At 43.3% G+C, this 17,477-nt stretch overlaps 1 protein-coding gene across 1 annotated transcript; it reads right to left on the bottom strand.

The window, feature by feature from the left end:
• Positions 1-260: 260 nt before the first annotated feature.
• On the bottom strand, positions 261-17,235 carry LOC120924931 (programmed cell death 1 ligand 1-like). Its single transcript, XM_040335884.1, has 3 exons — positions 16,894-17,235; positions 12,446-12,724; positions 261-491 (listed from the first exon to the last, which is right to left on the bottom strand). The coding sequence occupies exons 1-3, from the start codon at positions 17,174-17,176 to the stop codon at positions 265-267; spliced, it is 789 nt and encodes a 262-aa protein (XP_040191818.1). The 5' UTR covers positions 17,177-17,235; the 3' UTR covers positions 261-264.
• Between the last annotated feature and the right edge of the window lie 242 nt (positions 17,236-17,477).

Raw genomic sequence — 17,477 nt, 5'->3', positions numbered from 1 at the left:
ACTCCTTTGGGATTTCATTGCTGTCTGTGTTCCCATTTGGGAGATCCACCCTCACTATATGACCAATGTCCCTATTAGCGAAAGTGAGGGATGTATGCAACATTTTAGGTTCTCACTGGGACAAGAGTAGAGAGCATATCTTCCAAAGGGTACACGTTTTGGGTCAGTAGGATTTCTTCTAATTATATGGAGATTTCAACCTTCTTTACGGTGGTATCTCTGAGCACAGGAAGTGCAAGGAAACCTTCTTGGTGCGCAACACAGTTAGCAATAATACCCTGACAAAGGGCCTGACCAATAAGAAAAATAAAAAAGATTAAAAAAGAGGATAAATGCATTAGATACAAACAGATATAACATACCTTTTTTCCTGAAACCTTTTAAGCAAACTTGTCTTTTTGAATAAATTATTACTGACGATGCTATAATTGTTAAAGCCAAGCATGGAAATAAGATTTTCGTAATTATTGAGTGGTCATAATTATCAATATCTGAAGAAAAAGTAAAAATAAATTAGTATTATCCAGTGTATTAACGAAAACAAAACACAAAAAAACCCCACAAGATTATGGTACATTATTTAACTATTTGAATCAGGGAGTTTAAAAATGGATTTTAATACCAGAGCTTCAAATTCCAATCATCATTTAAGAGTACAGTACATGTTTCTGTAGATTTTTTTCATGGAGTCATATAAAAAAAATTAGCACAAGTTCTTATACATTTACTAAATAATCAATATTCCTTCATCAATGGACGTACTGTATGAAAATTATGCTATCTAAGGATTTTGGTTGACTAATAATGACTAATAAAACATAAGTTCTGAGAAGGTTTGTACTACTATAATCATTTCTACAGAATTTTCATGATGCATTAAATTCTTTTGTGTTTAAACTTGAAATTAATATATACAGAATATACTGTATAAAAAAGCATCAGTGATGAAAAATGCCCTATAACATTTGGTAAATACATCTTTACTCAGATATGTATTACAATGATATGCAATTGAATTACATTTTTATTGTCTATTGGACTTTTAATGTTTTGTGTACATTAACCTATGACACAAATCTTGGGACAGATTTATATTTTCCATCTTTGGTTTATCCTTTATGGTGTAATCAAACACCTATTCTTTTTCACCTTTACCAATTGCTTACTAAAATGAGGACAACGTATTTGCTAAATGTCAACCCTTTATAAATAGGTAACTTTTTGTGTGCTGAGAGCTTTTTTAATTACTGTTACATTTTGCATTAACACATTTAATATGTTTGTTCAGTATTGCAAACATATAATTATTGTCACCAGTGATATTAATGTCATGCATTGCAACATGCAACATGTGGGATGGTAGTCAAAGAACCACTATATGGCGTGTCCATTCCAAATATACATATATCTACTCTGTTTGCAAACAAAGGTAGCATCTAATCAGATAAGGCCCGTTAGTGTAATGAGGGTCTATAAGAGAGATCTGACTCGTGCTGTTGCGCATGTCTGTTTGTTAAGTCGCAGCTCAGATCGGGGCTTGGTTAGTTTTATCTGGTATACTGTATAAGGAGGTGGCGCAGCGCGCCGCCCGTGCCCCTGGACAACGTCATCTCTGACGAAACGCGCTGACGTCACCTCGTGTTTGTATTCGTATCCTGGAAAGGATGGGTCTGTCTGGATGTGTGCCAGCTGGCACACCAGACTTAAGCCTTTCTGATATATGGATGCTGTAAGTGCAATATTTTATGCTTTGAATATAAAGGGTTAATGGTTTTACACTATTTGGAGCCTTTTTATCGCTTATAAAACCATCCCAATATTCACGAGTGAGCAAGAGGCACCCTGAAGGTAGACATATGCACATTCTTGGAAAAAGACCCAGGCTGTGACTTAACCATTTGGCATCTTTTGACCTTCTGTAACGGGTGATCACGTAGATCTGGTAAGGAGTTAATCATATCATCTGGTGGCAGAACTTTCACGTTGAAGATGGTGGATGGATTTTAATAATGCTTATTTGTGAATCAGCCCATAGTTCCAAACACTGGTAGACCTTTAACTTTTCTATTTTCTATTTACATGTTATACTGTGCTCTATATCAGACAGGCTAATCGCTGCTTCTATTTCATAAATTTTTATTTATGTACAATTGTTGTCTCTGTATCTAGCACAGTTTTTCACAGTTATTGCCAATAGCCATTTGTTTCCTTGTAAAACAAATTTCTTGTAATATTTATGACATTGATATGTATTGTAGTTTCAGCAATTGTAATCCTCCAGCCAACATTATGTTAACATTTTCTTGTCAAAGTCCAAATCAGAACATAAGGAAGCTGCTTGCCTAAATATGAGTCCAACGTGTCCCATGTTTATTCCTGGGGTTATGACTAGTAACTCATTTACATATTTTGCATGTGACTGAACACTACTGTGCATACACTATAAAGGCAAATATTATTTTTATGTGGTCAAGATGAACAGTTATGCTTCACAAGGAAGTAGCTATTCATGGTTAATTTGATGCCGTCTGCTATTGTTACTTAAAGTCCAGCTTGTACTTTTAAATGTAATATCACATTAGCACAGCACAGCTGATAGTACTGGCAAATGGCAAATGGCCCAAAAATGTCAGCAGTAAAGTTCATTTGATATGGCAACAGTAGCCTTTTTATATTTAAAGTGAACCTTTCTTTTCAAAAATAAAAAGTCGTAACGCAGCAATATTAATGAGAAGCAACTACCCTCAGAAGAGCTCTCTGATATGCAAATACAGATTTCACTCCCAGTTCCGTACTGCACATGCGCGAGTAGCACAGCGCTTTCCCAGTGGTCCCTGCTGTCTCCTGGGACCAGGGTGTTTCCCAGAAGGCAGCAGGGGGGGAGTGGAGTTACTCCCGTGGGAGTCATTCACGGAAGTGGGTGCAGTTACCTGTATTATACAGGTATCTGCACCCCCTCCCCCCGAAAGGTGCCAAACGTGATACCGGAGGGGGGGGGGAGGGTTCCGAAAAGCGGAAGTTAAATTTTTGGGTAGAACTCTGCTTTAAAAATAAATGACAGGCTCCAGAACCAATCGTTTTTGCTTTAGATAAAAGACGTGTAAGCAGCTTGAGTTTTATACTGCCTCAGCTGGGAGAGTAAGTGTTCAGAAAGTTCCTGGCTATTTCTTGGCAGGATTTCTTGGCTCTGGCCCACTGGTGCTGTGCTGTATAATAATAGAACAGGGGTCCAATTTGGAGAGGAGAGAGAGCGAGTGGTCCAGGGACCCCATATGTCACAGTGACTAGGCTGCCAGTTGACCATCTTTATCACCAGAAATAACGTAGAAGTGAATCAACTGGCCATGATATTGCAAAGGTAGAGTAGGGAGGAGCTAGAATTAGGGTTAGGTATTTTTTTAAAGACTCAGATTCACAGAGAGCGGGCGCACATTACGCCGCCGTAGTGCAAACAATGTACGCTACGCCAACGCAGCGCAGAGAGGCAAGCATGGAATTCACCAAGCCAGTGCTCCCAACGCTGTGCTGGGTTTCGAAGGCATACGCCGATGTAGGGGGAAGTGGGCGTGAGCCAAGAAAATGAGGCGTGACCCCATGCAAATGATGGGCCGAGCGCCAGACAGACACGTATCACGAACTGCGCATGCGCCGAGACGTGGGCGCATCCCCCTGCGCATGCTCACAACCACGTTGGAACAACTGCCTAAACTACGCCGGATCACTGCGTACGGCGTGAACGTAACCTACGCCCAGCCAGACACGTCCAACGTAAAATACGCCGGCTTGTGTTCCCTGGTGCAGACCTTTGTATGTCTGCTGCTGGGTTACACCTCCTTTATGGGGAATAATTTTACGCCGGACGTATAACTTACGCGCACTGCAGCGGGCGCACGTATGTTCGTGAATCGCCGTATTTTACTCATTTGCATATTTGAATGGCTAATCAATGGGAGCGCCACCATGCGTCCAGCCTAAATGTGCGCCCACCCTACGCCGGCCACGTTGACCATCTTTATCACCAGAAATAACGTAGAAGTGAATCAACTGGCCATGATATTGCAAAGGTAGAGTAGGGAGGAGCTAGAATTAGGGTTAGGTATTTTTTTAAAGACTCAGATTCACAGAGAGCGGGCGCACATTACGCCGCCGTAGTGCAAACAATGTACGCTACGCCAACGCAGCGCAGAGAGGCAAGCATGGAATTCACCAAGCCAGTGCTCCCAACGCTGTGCTGGGTTTCGAAGGCGTACGCCGATGTAGGGGGAAGTGGGCGTGAGCCAAGAAAATGAGGCGTGACCCCATGCAAATGATGGGCCGAGCGCCAGACAGACACGTATCACGAACTGCGCATGCGCCGAGACGTGGGCGCATCCCCATGCGCATGCTCACAACCACGTTGGAACAACTGCCTAAACTACGCCGGATCACTGCGTACGGCGTGAACGTAACTTACGCCCAGCCAGACACGTCCAACGTAAAATACGCCGGCTTGTGTTCCCTGGTGCAGACCTTTGTATGTCTGCTGCTGGGTTACACCTCCTTTATGGGGAATAATTTTACGCCGGACGTATAACTTACGCGCACTGCAGCGGGCGCACGTATGTTCGTGAATCGCCGTATTTTACTCATTTGCATATTTGAATGGCTAATCAATGGGAGCGCCACCATGCGTCCAGCCTAAATGTGCGCCCACCCTACGCCGGCGTAGGCAAGTTACGTCGGCGGGATGAAGCCTGTTTTTAGGCGCATCTTAGTTTGTGGGTCTGGCGCACAGATACAATGGTGTACATTTGCACTTATGCCGGCGTATCTTGTTATACGTCGGCGTAAGTGCTTTGTGAATCCGGGCCTATGGCTATAGTAAGGATTATCTAACCCTAAGGATTGCGGGTTAAGATTGGGTTAGGTTATGATTCATGGCTATATTTAGACTGCGTTAGGGCTCCAACTATAGTTAGGACTAGTTAGGACTAGGATTGGGGTTTTTGTTGTTGCCAGGAAAAACAGCTTGGGAAAATATTTCATTACTCATTAAAAAAAAACTGCACACAATATAAAAATGATTTTCAAAAGGGCACAGAAGAGGAATTGCTTGGTTGAGTTCCTCTATTGGATTTCTTTAACTGGGGTCAGCATAATATTGACGGTCTTGCTTTTTGTTCAGTTGGGGTTAGCCAGTATTTTTTTGTGTAAATGGACGGAGCAGTCAATGATCAAGATCTGTGGTTAAGTAGGATACACGATTGTTGTCTTCTGTGGACCATGCCATAGCACACTTAACAGTAATTAGGGACATTAATTATTTAATTATTAATTATTAATTATTATGATTTAGTTGGCTAGCTTTGCATGTGCAACGAGTGTCTTGTTCTAGGTATATTTATTTATTACTAATTATGTTTGTGCCTACAAACTGAGATGTAATAAGAAAAAGTGCAAGATCAATGTGATATTTATGATAGACAGATTTTAGATTAGTATAATGCAAGCATTCTAACAGATGTTGACACAATACTTATCTACATGTGTACAAGTTGACCCCCAGTGCACTACAAGCTAACTTTGTTTAAGATTAAACAAAATAAATAATTCAATTTCAAAATCATGTTACGTGCCATTTTCTTGGCATCTCTCAGCTCACATCACACTATGGTGCGGTGTTGCACAACCACACATGCATTAACATGTAGCACTACCCTCCAAGAAGCTGCTTAGTAATTTGGGTTCTCTGTTCTGTGCCTTGACTCTAAGAACAACCTCCGCCCTTCTGGCACACCTGGTTGAGTGAAAGCTACTGCACGCACTTATAGGAACAGCAGTCTGGATACCTTTACCTTAACTGTGAATTAGTATTAGGAAATAAAAAAAGACCATTTAGTGGTAAATTAACTCAATGTACTGGCATGGGTAAGAGCAAATAGTGGGTTGAGAATAAATAAGCATACAAAAGGTAGGTTCAGACACAATCCACTAGACAGTATAATCACTATGCCAAAGAAACTTAGGATTGAGCTCTGTACCACTAGATTGGAATTAACACATAAGTCAGCAATAAGCAGTACATACGCATTAACTGCAATGTGAAAAAAAAAAATAAAATGACTAGCCTAGAGTGCACTGCCATGCAATGTCCCATGAGGGGTACTTCTTTGCATAAACAATAGCTAAAAGTCCCTGTGTAGCAGCTCTAAAGGGTCAGTCTTTAGTCCTAACTCTTCAGCGTTGGGGCCCAATTGAACCGTTGGTGCACACAAGAATACTCCCAATCAAGCCTGCAGGCAGCAATAAGGTTACTAGATGACTGTATGGTCAGTTCCTAAAGGGCTCAGCCTCTCCAGCAGCAGATAGTTATTCCTCATAGCTGCAGCACACCATTCCCAGCGACATTGTAGCACACCATCTATTTTACACACAGCAATTAGTCCACTCTCTGCTCTGCACCCAGTTGACTCTGGGAGTCTGGACTCAGTACTTTGGATTCCACTCAGGCAAAAGACATGCAGAAGTGATGGTGCACACTAGACAGCTATGTGCACACTCTGGTCTACCTCAGGGCAAAAGGAAGCTGTGTCTTGTGCAGCCGGAGAAAATTTAGCTCTTTCCCCTGCTTCTGGCAATAACTCTCTGGGAAATGCAGTTCAAAGATTTTTGATTACAGTAGAGTCTCTCCTCTGGACTACAATTCTCACAGTCCAGTGATGTCATCCAGTTCAGCACCTCAGGGCATTAGCTACAGAGAGCAACTGGTGAGCAACCTGTGTTAGACGTTCTGCATCAAGGAATTCTGCTAGTATGTCAGATGTAATGTCACAGGTATATTTGTGAAGTTTCAGAAAAATCAGGGAACATGCATTTTATGTGTGAACATTCCTAGATATTAGGGCCTATGGCATGAGATGTTGAGGTCAGGCCTAAGGCCAGGAGTATGACACATTATGCTGTAGGGTTCTACCAATAACAGGTAGGTAGCTGTCTTATCTTAGAAGTGGGTCAGGAATTTCATTGGTTCGTTGCCAATGCCTGAGCAGTCATAGTCTCACTTAGATTTCAATGCACCACAACTACAATTTGACCTAATGCAAAGTTTAAAAACATTCTTTAGGCCTTCACAGTGGCTCTGTGAAGCTATTTTTTTGCATAATATGCAATGTGAATGCTGGAAGTTTTAAGCGCCACCAGTATAAATACTTTATTGAGATGATGGTGTTCCCTCCCTTGGAGGGTAAAGTGAAGTAAAGCATTGAAACCTCACAAATTTTAGTTTTCTTTTGTCAAATCACTGTCAGAAAATCCTTCTGGTTGCTATATGGCACTGCACTTGACACATAGTACATATCATTCTAAAATAAGCCAGGTGTGTTCAATATGTTACTCACATAAAACAAATATGTTACCACAGCATTTCATATTTGATGTGTTGGTTGTATCATGTACTTGCCTGTCCCCCAATGATCTGACCTCTACGAAACATGCCCCCCCCTCCTGCACAGCCACTTACTAGGAAGATCAGTGTTGTGCTGTTTCTCCACCCCAACCTCTTCAAACTCCTTATGCAACTGCTTTATAATGTTTTTTTTATTATTATTATTATTATTATTATACACACAAATGGTTTGTATTTAATTTATATTTTAAATGGAATGGGTTGCTTTACAAAATAAGGGCTCACATATACAGCATCTCATAAAAGTGAGTACACAGCCACTGTACCCATAAATTGCCACCACTGTGCCCATTAAAACGATACCACTGTGCCCATCAAACACAGTCACTTTGCCCATCAAATGCAGCCACTGTACCCATAAATTGCCGCCACTGTGCCATCAAACTCAGTCACTGTAACCATCATTAGCTGCCAGTTTGCCCCATCAATTGCCTCCAGTTTGCCCCATCAATTGCCACCAGTTTTCCCCATCAAATGCTGCCAGTGTCCCCCCTGTCTGGCACTTGCCTGTTTTGGGTCAGCGCATTCCTCCACACTCCCTCCGTGTCCTCGATGTCTTCCCCCGTCCTCTTCTGCTATGATTGGATGCCTGATAGGCATCCAATCACAGCGCCTGTTGCTTGACTTCAGCAAACTGTTTGTGGGCTTTCTTGTGCATGATCTTTAGAAGAGGCTTCCTTCTGGGATGACAGCCATGCAGATCAATTTGATGCAGTGTGCGGCGTATGGTCTGAGCACTGACAGGATGACCCCCCCCCCCACCCCTTCAACCTCTGCGGCAATGCTAGCAGCAATCAAACGTCTATTAACCAAAGACAACCTCTGGATATGATGCTTAGCACATGCACTCAACTTCTTTGGTCGACCATGGCGAGGCCTGTTCTGAGTGGAACCTGTCCTGTTATGCCGTTGTATGGTCTTGGCCACCATTCTGCAGCTCAGTTTCAGGGTCTTGGCAATCTTATTATAGCCTAGGCCATCTTTATGTACAGCAACAATTCTTTTTTTCAGATCCTCAGAGTTCTTTGCCATGAGGTGCCATGTTGAACTTCCAGTGACCAGTATGAGAGAGTGAGAGCGATAACACCAAATTTAACACACCTGCTCTCCATTCACACCTGGGACCTAACGAGTCACATGACACATGGGGGGGGGAATGGCTAATTGGGCCCAATTTGGACATTTTCACTTAGGGGTGTACTCACTTTTGTTGCCTGTGGTTTAGACATTAACCTCTTGACTACCGAGGATGTCTATGGACATCCGAGGACGTCTAAGGACGTCCTCGGCTTTGTGCAGTGATATCTGAATGATGCCTGCAGCTACAGGCATCATTCAGATATCACCGTCTTCAGCTGCCAATTCTGTGCACGATAAGAATGATTCCGCCGCTTGATCGTTCTTATAGGCAGCGGGAGGGGACGCCATCCGGTGCTTCTCCGGGCTCTCCCGTGCCATCGGGGGCTCAGAGAGCGAATCGGCCGGCGTTCGCTGGGAAAGCATAGAGATGACTGGTAACCAGATGGTCACCAGTCATCTCTATGACCGTCGGAGGTCCGGGCGTGACGTTATGACGTCACGCCCGGTACCCAGAAGTAAACAAAGCCGCAATCGCGGCTGTCGGCATTAGATCTAATCTAATGCTTGCAAGCCTGGAGGAGACATGTGGGGTCTTAAAATTAAACATTTTTTTTAAAAACGCCCCTGTCCCCGGTAGCTCGCGCTTAGAAGCGAACACGCATGCAAGTCCCGCCCACATATGTAAACGCCGTTCAAACCCCACATGTGAGGTATCGTCGCGTGCGTTAGAGCGTGTGCAACAATTCTAGCACTAGACCTCCTCTCTTACTCGAAAATAGTAACCTGTAAAAAAAATTAAAGCGTCGCCTATGGAGGTTTTTAAGTACCGAAGTTTGGCGCCATTCCATGACTGTGCGCAATTTTAAAGCATGTTAGGTATCTATTTACTCTACGTAACGTCATCTTTCACATTATACAAAAAAATTGGGCTAACTTTACTGTTTTGTTATTTTTTAATCCATGAAACCGTTTTTTTTTTCAAAAAAGGGCGTTTGAAAAATGATTGCGCAAATACCGTGTGAGAAAAAAAGTTGTAATGACTGCCATTTTATTCCTTAGGGTGTCTGCTAAAAAAATATATATAATGTTTGGGGGTTCTGATTAATTTTCTAGCAACAAATTGTGATTTTTACATGAAGGAGAAAAGTGCCAAAATAGGCCCGGTTGTCAAGTGGTTAATGGCTGTGTGTTGAGTTATTTTGAGGGGACAGTAAATTTATACAAGCTGTACACTCACTACTTTACATTGTAGCAAAGTGTCATATTTGCATTCTAATATTATCTATACTAGTAACTATAAGGCCGGGTACTCACGACCAAACATGTATGGTGAAAGCGGTCCGTCGGACCGTTTTCACCATACATGTCTGCCAGAGGGCTTCTGTACGATGGTTGTACACACCATCGTACAGAAGTCCGCGCGTAAACAATACGCGGGGCGTGTCCGCGGTGTCGCCGCGACAATGACGCAGCGACGTGGGCGGCCCGCCTTTAAAATGCTTCCACGCATGCGTCGAAGTCATTCGACGCATGCGAGGGACGGCGGGCGCCTGGACATGTACGGTAGGTCTGTACTGACGACCGTACATGTCCGAGCGGGCAGGATTCCAGCGGACTGTTTTAAAACAAGTCCAGGAATATTTGTCCGCTGGGAAAAGGCCCGGCGGGCAAATGTTTGCTGGAATTCGGCCCGCTCGCGCCCACACACGACCAAACATGTCTGCTGAAACTGGCCTGCGGACCAGTTTCAGCATACATGTTCGGTCGTGTGTAGGCCCCAGCGTGCAGGATTCCAGCAAACATTTGTCCGCCGGGCCTTTTTTTGTTTTAAAACAGTCCGCTGGAATCCTGCCCGCTCGGACATGTTCGGTCGTCTGTACAGACCTACCGTACATGTCCGAGCGCCCGCCATCCCTCGCATGCGTCGAATGACTTTGACGCATGCGTGGAAGCATTTAACTGGCAGGCCCGCCCACGTTGCCGCATCATCGACGCGGTGACACCGTGGACACGCCCCGCGTATTGTTTACGCGCGGATTTCTGTACGATGGTTAGTACAGCCATCGTACAGAAAGCCCCGGGCAGACATGTACGGTGAAAACGGTCCGGCGGACCGGTTTCATCGTACATGTTTGCTGGTGTGTACACGGCCTAAGTGATTGGGCCACAAAACAAAACCATTAAAGGACACTCTTCTTGCATCTCCAATCTTAATCTTAAAAGAGAAGGAAAAACATACATACATCTGTGTGATACTGCATCTGTCCCCTGCCACCTCTAAGCCCAAGAAACTACCACTGATTGCTCGGGTCCACTCTGAGCACAGAGCCGTGACTGTTGGTCACCACTCTGTACTGTGCCCCTCCAGCACTCACTGGAGCGCTGGGCAGGAGAGGGGACGGGAGCGGCTGGCTCAGGCTCTCAGTGGCCTGCTGAGAGACTGAGCCAGCTGCCGATCAGGCATCTGATTGGATCCCAACATTATTGTTGGGAAACATCTAGAGACTGGTAAGTGACATCAGCTGACAATGAGCTTTAGCCTGTGATTTACAAGTGAATTATGTCCAATAGAGTTTTGGTCATACTGCTCTTTTAAAAGGCAATTCCCTGCTACAGGTTACTAATTGCTTTTCTAGCCATTCTTTAGAGGTTTCAGAATGCTATATGAATTAATTTTATTTAATGTATATCCCAAATACCACTGCCACCTGCATAAAAAACTGTTTGGCCAGACAGTGCCGGGCCTTCTGTGCTTTCGGGTTCTATAGTAGTGCTGTGATCTGCTATGGCAATAGTTACTGGAGAGTTAACTACTTAACCCCCGGACCATATTGCTGGTCAAAGACCAGAGCACTTTTTGCGATTCGGGACTGCGACGCTTTAACTGACAATTGCGCGGTCGTGCGACGTGGCTCCCAAACAAAATTGGCGTCCTTTTTTTCCCACAAATAGAGCTTTCTTTTGGTGGTATTTGATCACCTCTGCGGTTTTTATTTTTTGCGCCATAAACAAAAATAGAGCGACAATTTTGAAAAAAAATATTTTTTACATTTTGCTGTAATAAATATCCCCCAAAAATATATAAAAAAAATGTTTTTTCCTTAGTTTAGGCCGATACGTATTCTTCTACATATTTTTCATAAAAAAAATCGCAATAAGCGTTTATTGATTGGTTTGCGCAAAAGTTATAGCGTTTACAAAATAGGGGGTATTTTTATGGCATTTTTATTAATATATTTTTTTTACTAGTAATGGCGGTGATCAGCGATTTTTTTTCGTTACTGCGACATTATGGCGGACACTTCGGACACTTTTGACAAATTTTTGGGACCATTGGCATTTTTATAGCGATCAGTGCTATAAAAATGCATTAGATTACTATAAAAATGCCACTGGCAGTGAAGGGGTTAACACTAGGGGGCGGGGAAGGGGTTAAGTATGTCCCTTGTGTGTTCTTACTGTGGGGGGGGGTGGCCTCACTAGGGGAAACACTGATCTTCTGTTCATACATTGTATGAACAGAAAATCAGCATTTCCCCCGCTGACAGGACCGAGAGCTGTGTGTTTACACACACAGCTCCCGTTCCCCGCTCTGTACCGAGCGATCGCGTGTGCCCGGCGGCGATCGCGCCCGCCGGGCACACGCACGGGAGTCGGGGGCGAGCGGGGGGGGCGCGCGCGCGCCTCCGGCGGCGCGCACGCGCCCCCTAGTGGCGGCTATACGATAGGACGTATAGCTACGGGCTTTCGCCCAGGAGAGCCGACCTGCCGCCGTATAATGACGGTGGCTGGTCGGCTAGTGGTTAATAGCTCTGATATTGTCATAAACTATACAGCATGAAAATATAATTTGTCTCAGTGTTAAATTGCAAACTAGTATCACCTTTAGGATTAAAAAATGTTTTCTCTTTTAGAAAGTACCTGGATGTCCAATGGAAGCTTCTGTTGTTTCATTGAGTGCTTTGTTCCAGAACACACAACTGTAGCTTTTCTTTCTATCCGTTATTTTGATTGTGCTTGTTGTATTAATTAAACCATCTTCAGCCTGATTATAAGAAGTATTGGCTGGGGAGCTTATGTTAACACCATTTGTTGTCCAGTAGACATCTGCCTTTGGAAAACCCAATGAATAGCACGTCAAATATATTTGATTGTCTGTGTGTGATACCTGAAAGGACATCTGAATGTCTGTGTATGAGGCTACAAGGAAAATCAAGAAAGAAAATATTGCAATTGAAAACTGTAGTAGGTATTACACATTTACTGCAGATCTTACAGCTATCATAACACCTATTGAGAGATACCTCCAAGATTTACTTTAAAGCAGAGAAACCTTAATCTACTGGAGAAACAATCCATTTCTAGTAATTTGTAAGATCAACAAAACTTTTTAGCACAGGCAGTGGACAGCCCCTACTCAAAGCCACCATGGAGAAGTATCATATCCACAATTCAGTGCATAAATACCCTAGAAAGCGGAACTTCTAATGTGATAAATTCTTCAATAAAAGTAAGATTTATATAGAGCAGTGGTTTTCAACCTGGGGGTCAGGACCCCCTCGGGGGTAGAATAATGATTTGCCAGAGGTCATTGAATCCTGGGTTATTCTCCCAGCTTTTTTGAGGCTGCCCAGCAGGGCTGTCTCTGGAGCTTGTGGCCATCCAGCTGGGCTGTTCTTGAAGCCCATGGCTGCCCACTCAGCCTCTTCACAGCCTCCCATTCAGTTCACAGCATGGCTGGGGGGCAGAGACTAGAGGAATGTGAAGTGGGAGGAGCTGGAGAAGACCCTATCTGCTAATTTCAGCATAGGTGTCACTGCTGCGAGACACCACAAAGTCAGAGACACAGTGAAGCTGGAGACACCTGTGAGTAACACTACCTGTGATTATAGTTGCCATTAAAAGTCCTCACTACAGTTCTCAGATCAGCAGATGACCTTCATCAAGAGCACCTAAGTTGGCTGATCAGAACTCACCCCAGCATTGGCGCACATTCCAACTCCACGCCAGCACTGCCACTCATCCCATTCCACCCCGTACCCACACCCCACCAAGGAGTAAAAGGAGGAATAAAAATAGAGAATATATGAAAGGGAGAGCAAAAGAGGGGGACGGACAAAACTAAGGGAGAGAAAGAATAAGAGAAAGAACTAGAGAGAGGCATGGGGGGGGGGGGGGGGGGGGGGGGGGGGGGGGGGAACAAGAAATTTAAGATGAAAAGAGATAAAAGGGAAAGAAAAGAGAACAAAGTGAAAGAGGGGTACATCCTAAAATGTACCATAAGGAATTTTAATACTGTACGAGTGGAAGGGACTCAGGGAGCGCTAAATTGTCCTTGGGATAGGGGCGCAAATTACTTGTCTTGCCTTGGGTGCTAACAACCCACGCTACAAAATAATTTTACTGTTAGGGGTCCCCACCAATTGGGAAAATTATGCAAGGGGTCACCGTACTAGAAAGGTTGAGAGCCACTGATATAGAGAATGTTTTGTATCATATGAAGCTACAAACTGAGCAGTTTACTATTTGATGTGTGAAACTAATTTAAAATGAAACACCACCTTTATTTATTAATCTCCCCACACCATTTTTCCTGGGGCTACTAAATATATTGCAGATGCATTAACAAACTGCTTTGGGCTCCATACACACTTGTGCATTTTCATGCATTTTTCAGCACATTTTGTTGTGCATTTTCTATTTGTTTAAATGTCTTTTACGCATGCATGTTCATGCATTATACATTTTTGTTTTGACTATAGTTAGTGAAACAAAGTACAGTAAAACCTTGGATTAAGAGCATAATTCGTTCCTGAAACATGCTTGTAATCCAAAGCACTCTTATATCAAAGCAAATTTTCCCATAAGAAATAATGGAAACTCAGATTATTCGTTCCACAACTATTTATTCATAAGTCCTTTAGTTTATAGCCCATATAAAAAGATTATAACAATGTGATAGGTTGTTTACCCATAAAATGTCCATCCACAAATGAAAGCCTCCACAAGGGGATTAGAAGCAAAATCCAACAGGCGCTACAGAGTATAAAAGAGTGGAGAGGTGCCTCTAATGCCACGTACACACAATCATTTTTCAACATGAAAAAACGTCGTTTTTCAGCATGTCGAAAAAAACTACGTTTTCCCAACTCATTAAAACGATGTTGCCTACACACCATTGTTTTTAAAAAATGATCTAGCAAAGTGCGGTGACATACCACACGTACTACGGCACTAGAAAGAGGAAGTTCCATTCGCCTTTGGGCTGCTTTAGCTGATTCCGTGTTAGTAAAAGACGATTCGCGCTTTTTTGTTTGTTACAGCGTGATGAATGTGCTTGCTCCATTATGAACGGTAGTACCAGAACGAGCGCTCCTGTCTCATAACTTGCTTCTGAGCATGCGCGGGTTTTTTACGTAGTTTTAGCCCACACACGATAATTTTTTACAACCCGAAAAACGACATTGGCCCAGATTCAAGAAGCACTTGCGCCCGCGCAACCATAGGTTACGCAGCGCAAGTGCTTACTTGCTCCGGTGTAACGAGTGCTCCTGATTCAGGAACCTCGTTACACCGACTGCAGGCTAAAATCTGCGCGGCATAAGGCTCTTATGCCTCGCAGATTTTAGGCTGCATTCTTGCGGGGGCTGCTAGGGGGCGCTCCCATTGTGTATCAGCGTGTAGTATGCAAATTGCATACTACCACTGATTCACAAGCTTGCGCGGGCCCCGCGCAAGCCAGGTACGGAGTTTCCGTACGGCTACTTTTAGCGCAAGGCTGCCCCTTCTAATAGTAGGGGCAGCCAATGCAAAAGTATAGCCGGCCTTCCCGCGCCGTGAAATTTGAATTTCACGGCGTTTGCGTAAGTGAAACGTGAATGGCGCTGGACGCCATTCACTTTCACTTAGAAGCAAATGACGTCCTTGCGACGTCATTTGCCGCAATGCACGTCAGGAAAGTTTCCCGACGGAGCATGCGCTGTGCGCTCGGCGCGCGAGCGTGCCTAATTTAAATGATTCCCGCCCCCGGCGGGATCATTTAACTTGCGCGCGCTTACGCCGGGCAAATTTGCCGGCGCGCCCTCGCAATTCACGGAGCTACTGCTCCGTGAATCGAGGGCAGCGCAAAATATTTGCGGGGGCGCAGGGCAAAATCGTTGCCCTGCTCCCCCGCAAATATCGCGCAATTCTACTTGAATCTGGGCCATTGTTTAAAACAACGTTAAAAAATGCAGCATGTTCGAATTTTTTTTTTTTGTCGTTTTTCAGAACCTGAAAAATGATGTGAAGCCCACACACAATCATTTTAAATGACATTTTTGAAAAACAACGTTTTTTTCATGCCGAAAAATGATCGTGTGTACGCGGCATTAGTGTAGCAATATGGTTACATTTAAAGAAAGTACAACATTTAGCAACTCACATGGTTGAGGAATAAAAGAGGAACGTCTAAGTATGTAGGGATCCGGGGTAAAGATGTCTACACAGACCGTCCTCCTCACCGCAGACTCTGATGCCGCGTACACACCATCACTTTATGTGATGAAAAAAAATGACGTTTTTAAAAACGTCACTTTAATTGACTGTGTGTGGGGGAAAACGTCGTTTTATGTCTTGTAAAAAACGACAGAAAAAAATTGAAGCATGCTTCAATTTTATGTGTCGTTTTTCAAAAGTGCACTTTTTACTTCACAGAAATTGACCGTGTGTAGCAAAAAACGTCGTTTTCTAAGACGTTTTTTCATCCACGCATGCCCAGAAGCAAGCTTCAATGGTAAAACGTGGTGGAACGTAACATCACTTTGCAAGATCATTGTGAGAAAACGATGGTGTGTAGGCAACTTCGTCTTAGAAAATTGAAGTTTCAAAAACGTCATTTTTTACTTCACATAAAGTGTCGTTTTTTTTCATCACATAAAGTGATGGTGTGTACGGGGCATTACCGCTGTCAGTCTGCAATCGTGACTGTGAAGACTACCCTGCAGAAGAACGATCTGAAAGCGAGGCTTTAAAAGCTTGTGGAGCGCAGTGTGGAAGGAATGACGTTGACGGCAGTGAGGAGGTCTGTGGACAGCTTTACTCCAGATTCCTGCATACTTAGATGTGCCTCTTTTAATCATCAACCATGTGAGTTGCTAAATGTTGTACCTTCATTAAATGTAACCATATTGCTACACTTTGAGGCTTCTCTCTTCTCTTTTATACTCAGTTGTGGCATGACATTACTCTAATATCAAGACATTGCTTGTATATTAAGTCAAAATTTATTTAAAAATGTTGCTTGTCTTGTAAAATGCTCTCAAACCAAGTTACTCTCAAACCAAGGTTTTACTGTATTGAAAATTAGAGAGACACTTTTGGCAGCTTACCTTGAACTTCCAGAGTAATTTTATCATAGTCGGATCCTTCAAATTGTAATATACAGACATATGTTCCTGAATCAGCGAGCTTCACGTCTTTAATTTGCAGAATAGCGTGTCCTTTTTTGAGCTCTTCCGTCAACAACGATGCTCGCCCTCTATATGGATTCTCCAGGTGCATTGGTTCCTCTGCTCCATTGTTAAACTTTACTACTTCTGTGTTTGTGTGTTGCCAGGAGACTATCAGTTCCCTTAGATCTTCAGCTTTTTTTAATGGAAAGTGGCATGCCATTTTTACTGTATCCCCATATTTTACTGTGTAAGTTGATTTGGGAGCTGTTACTACAAATAAGGCTAAGCAGATAAAACAGAATTATAAATTTCCATTATTAACCACGTGCTTACTGGGCACTTAAACCCCCCCTCCTGCCCAGACCAATTTTCAGCTTTCAGCGCTCTCACTCTTTGAATGACAATTGATGGTCATACAACACTGTACCCAAATGAAATTGTTGTCATCTTTTTTCCACAAATAGAGCTTTCTTTTGGTGGTATTTGATCACCTCTAAGGTTTTTATTTTTTGTAAAAAAAA

The sequence above is a fragment of the Rana temporaria genome, chromosome 1 (genome assembly GCF_905171775.1).
Source record: "Rana temporaria chromosome 1, aRanTem1.1, whole genome shotgun sequence".
Lineage (NCBI taxonomy): Eukaryota > Metazoa > Chordata > Amphibia > Anura > Ranidae > Rana > Rana temporaria.
The sequence above is the reverse complement of the archived record's forward strand: the minus strand, read 5'-3'. Positions and strand labels throughout refer to the sequence as shown.

Coding starts and splice junctions, on each gene's coding strand:
- LOC120924931 (XM_040335884.1), bottom strand. CDS start 17,176: ATGGCATGCCACTTTCCATTAAAAAAAGCTGAAGATCTAAGGGAACTG. Junction 12,725..16,893: donor AATTACTCTGGAAGTTCAAG/GTAAGCTGCCAA, acceptor TTTTCCTTGTAG/CCTCATACACAGACATTCAG. Junction 492..12,445: donor AGCTTCCATTGGACATCCAG/GTACTTTCTAAA, acceptor CTTTTTCTTCAG/ATATTGATAATTATGACCAC.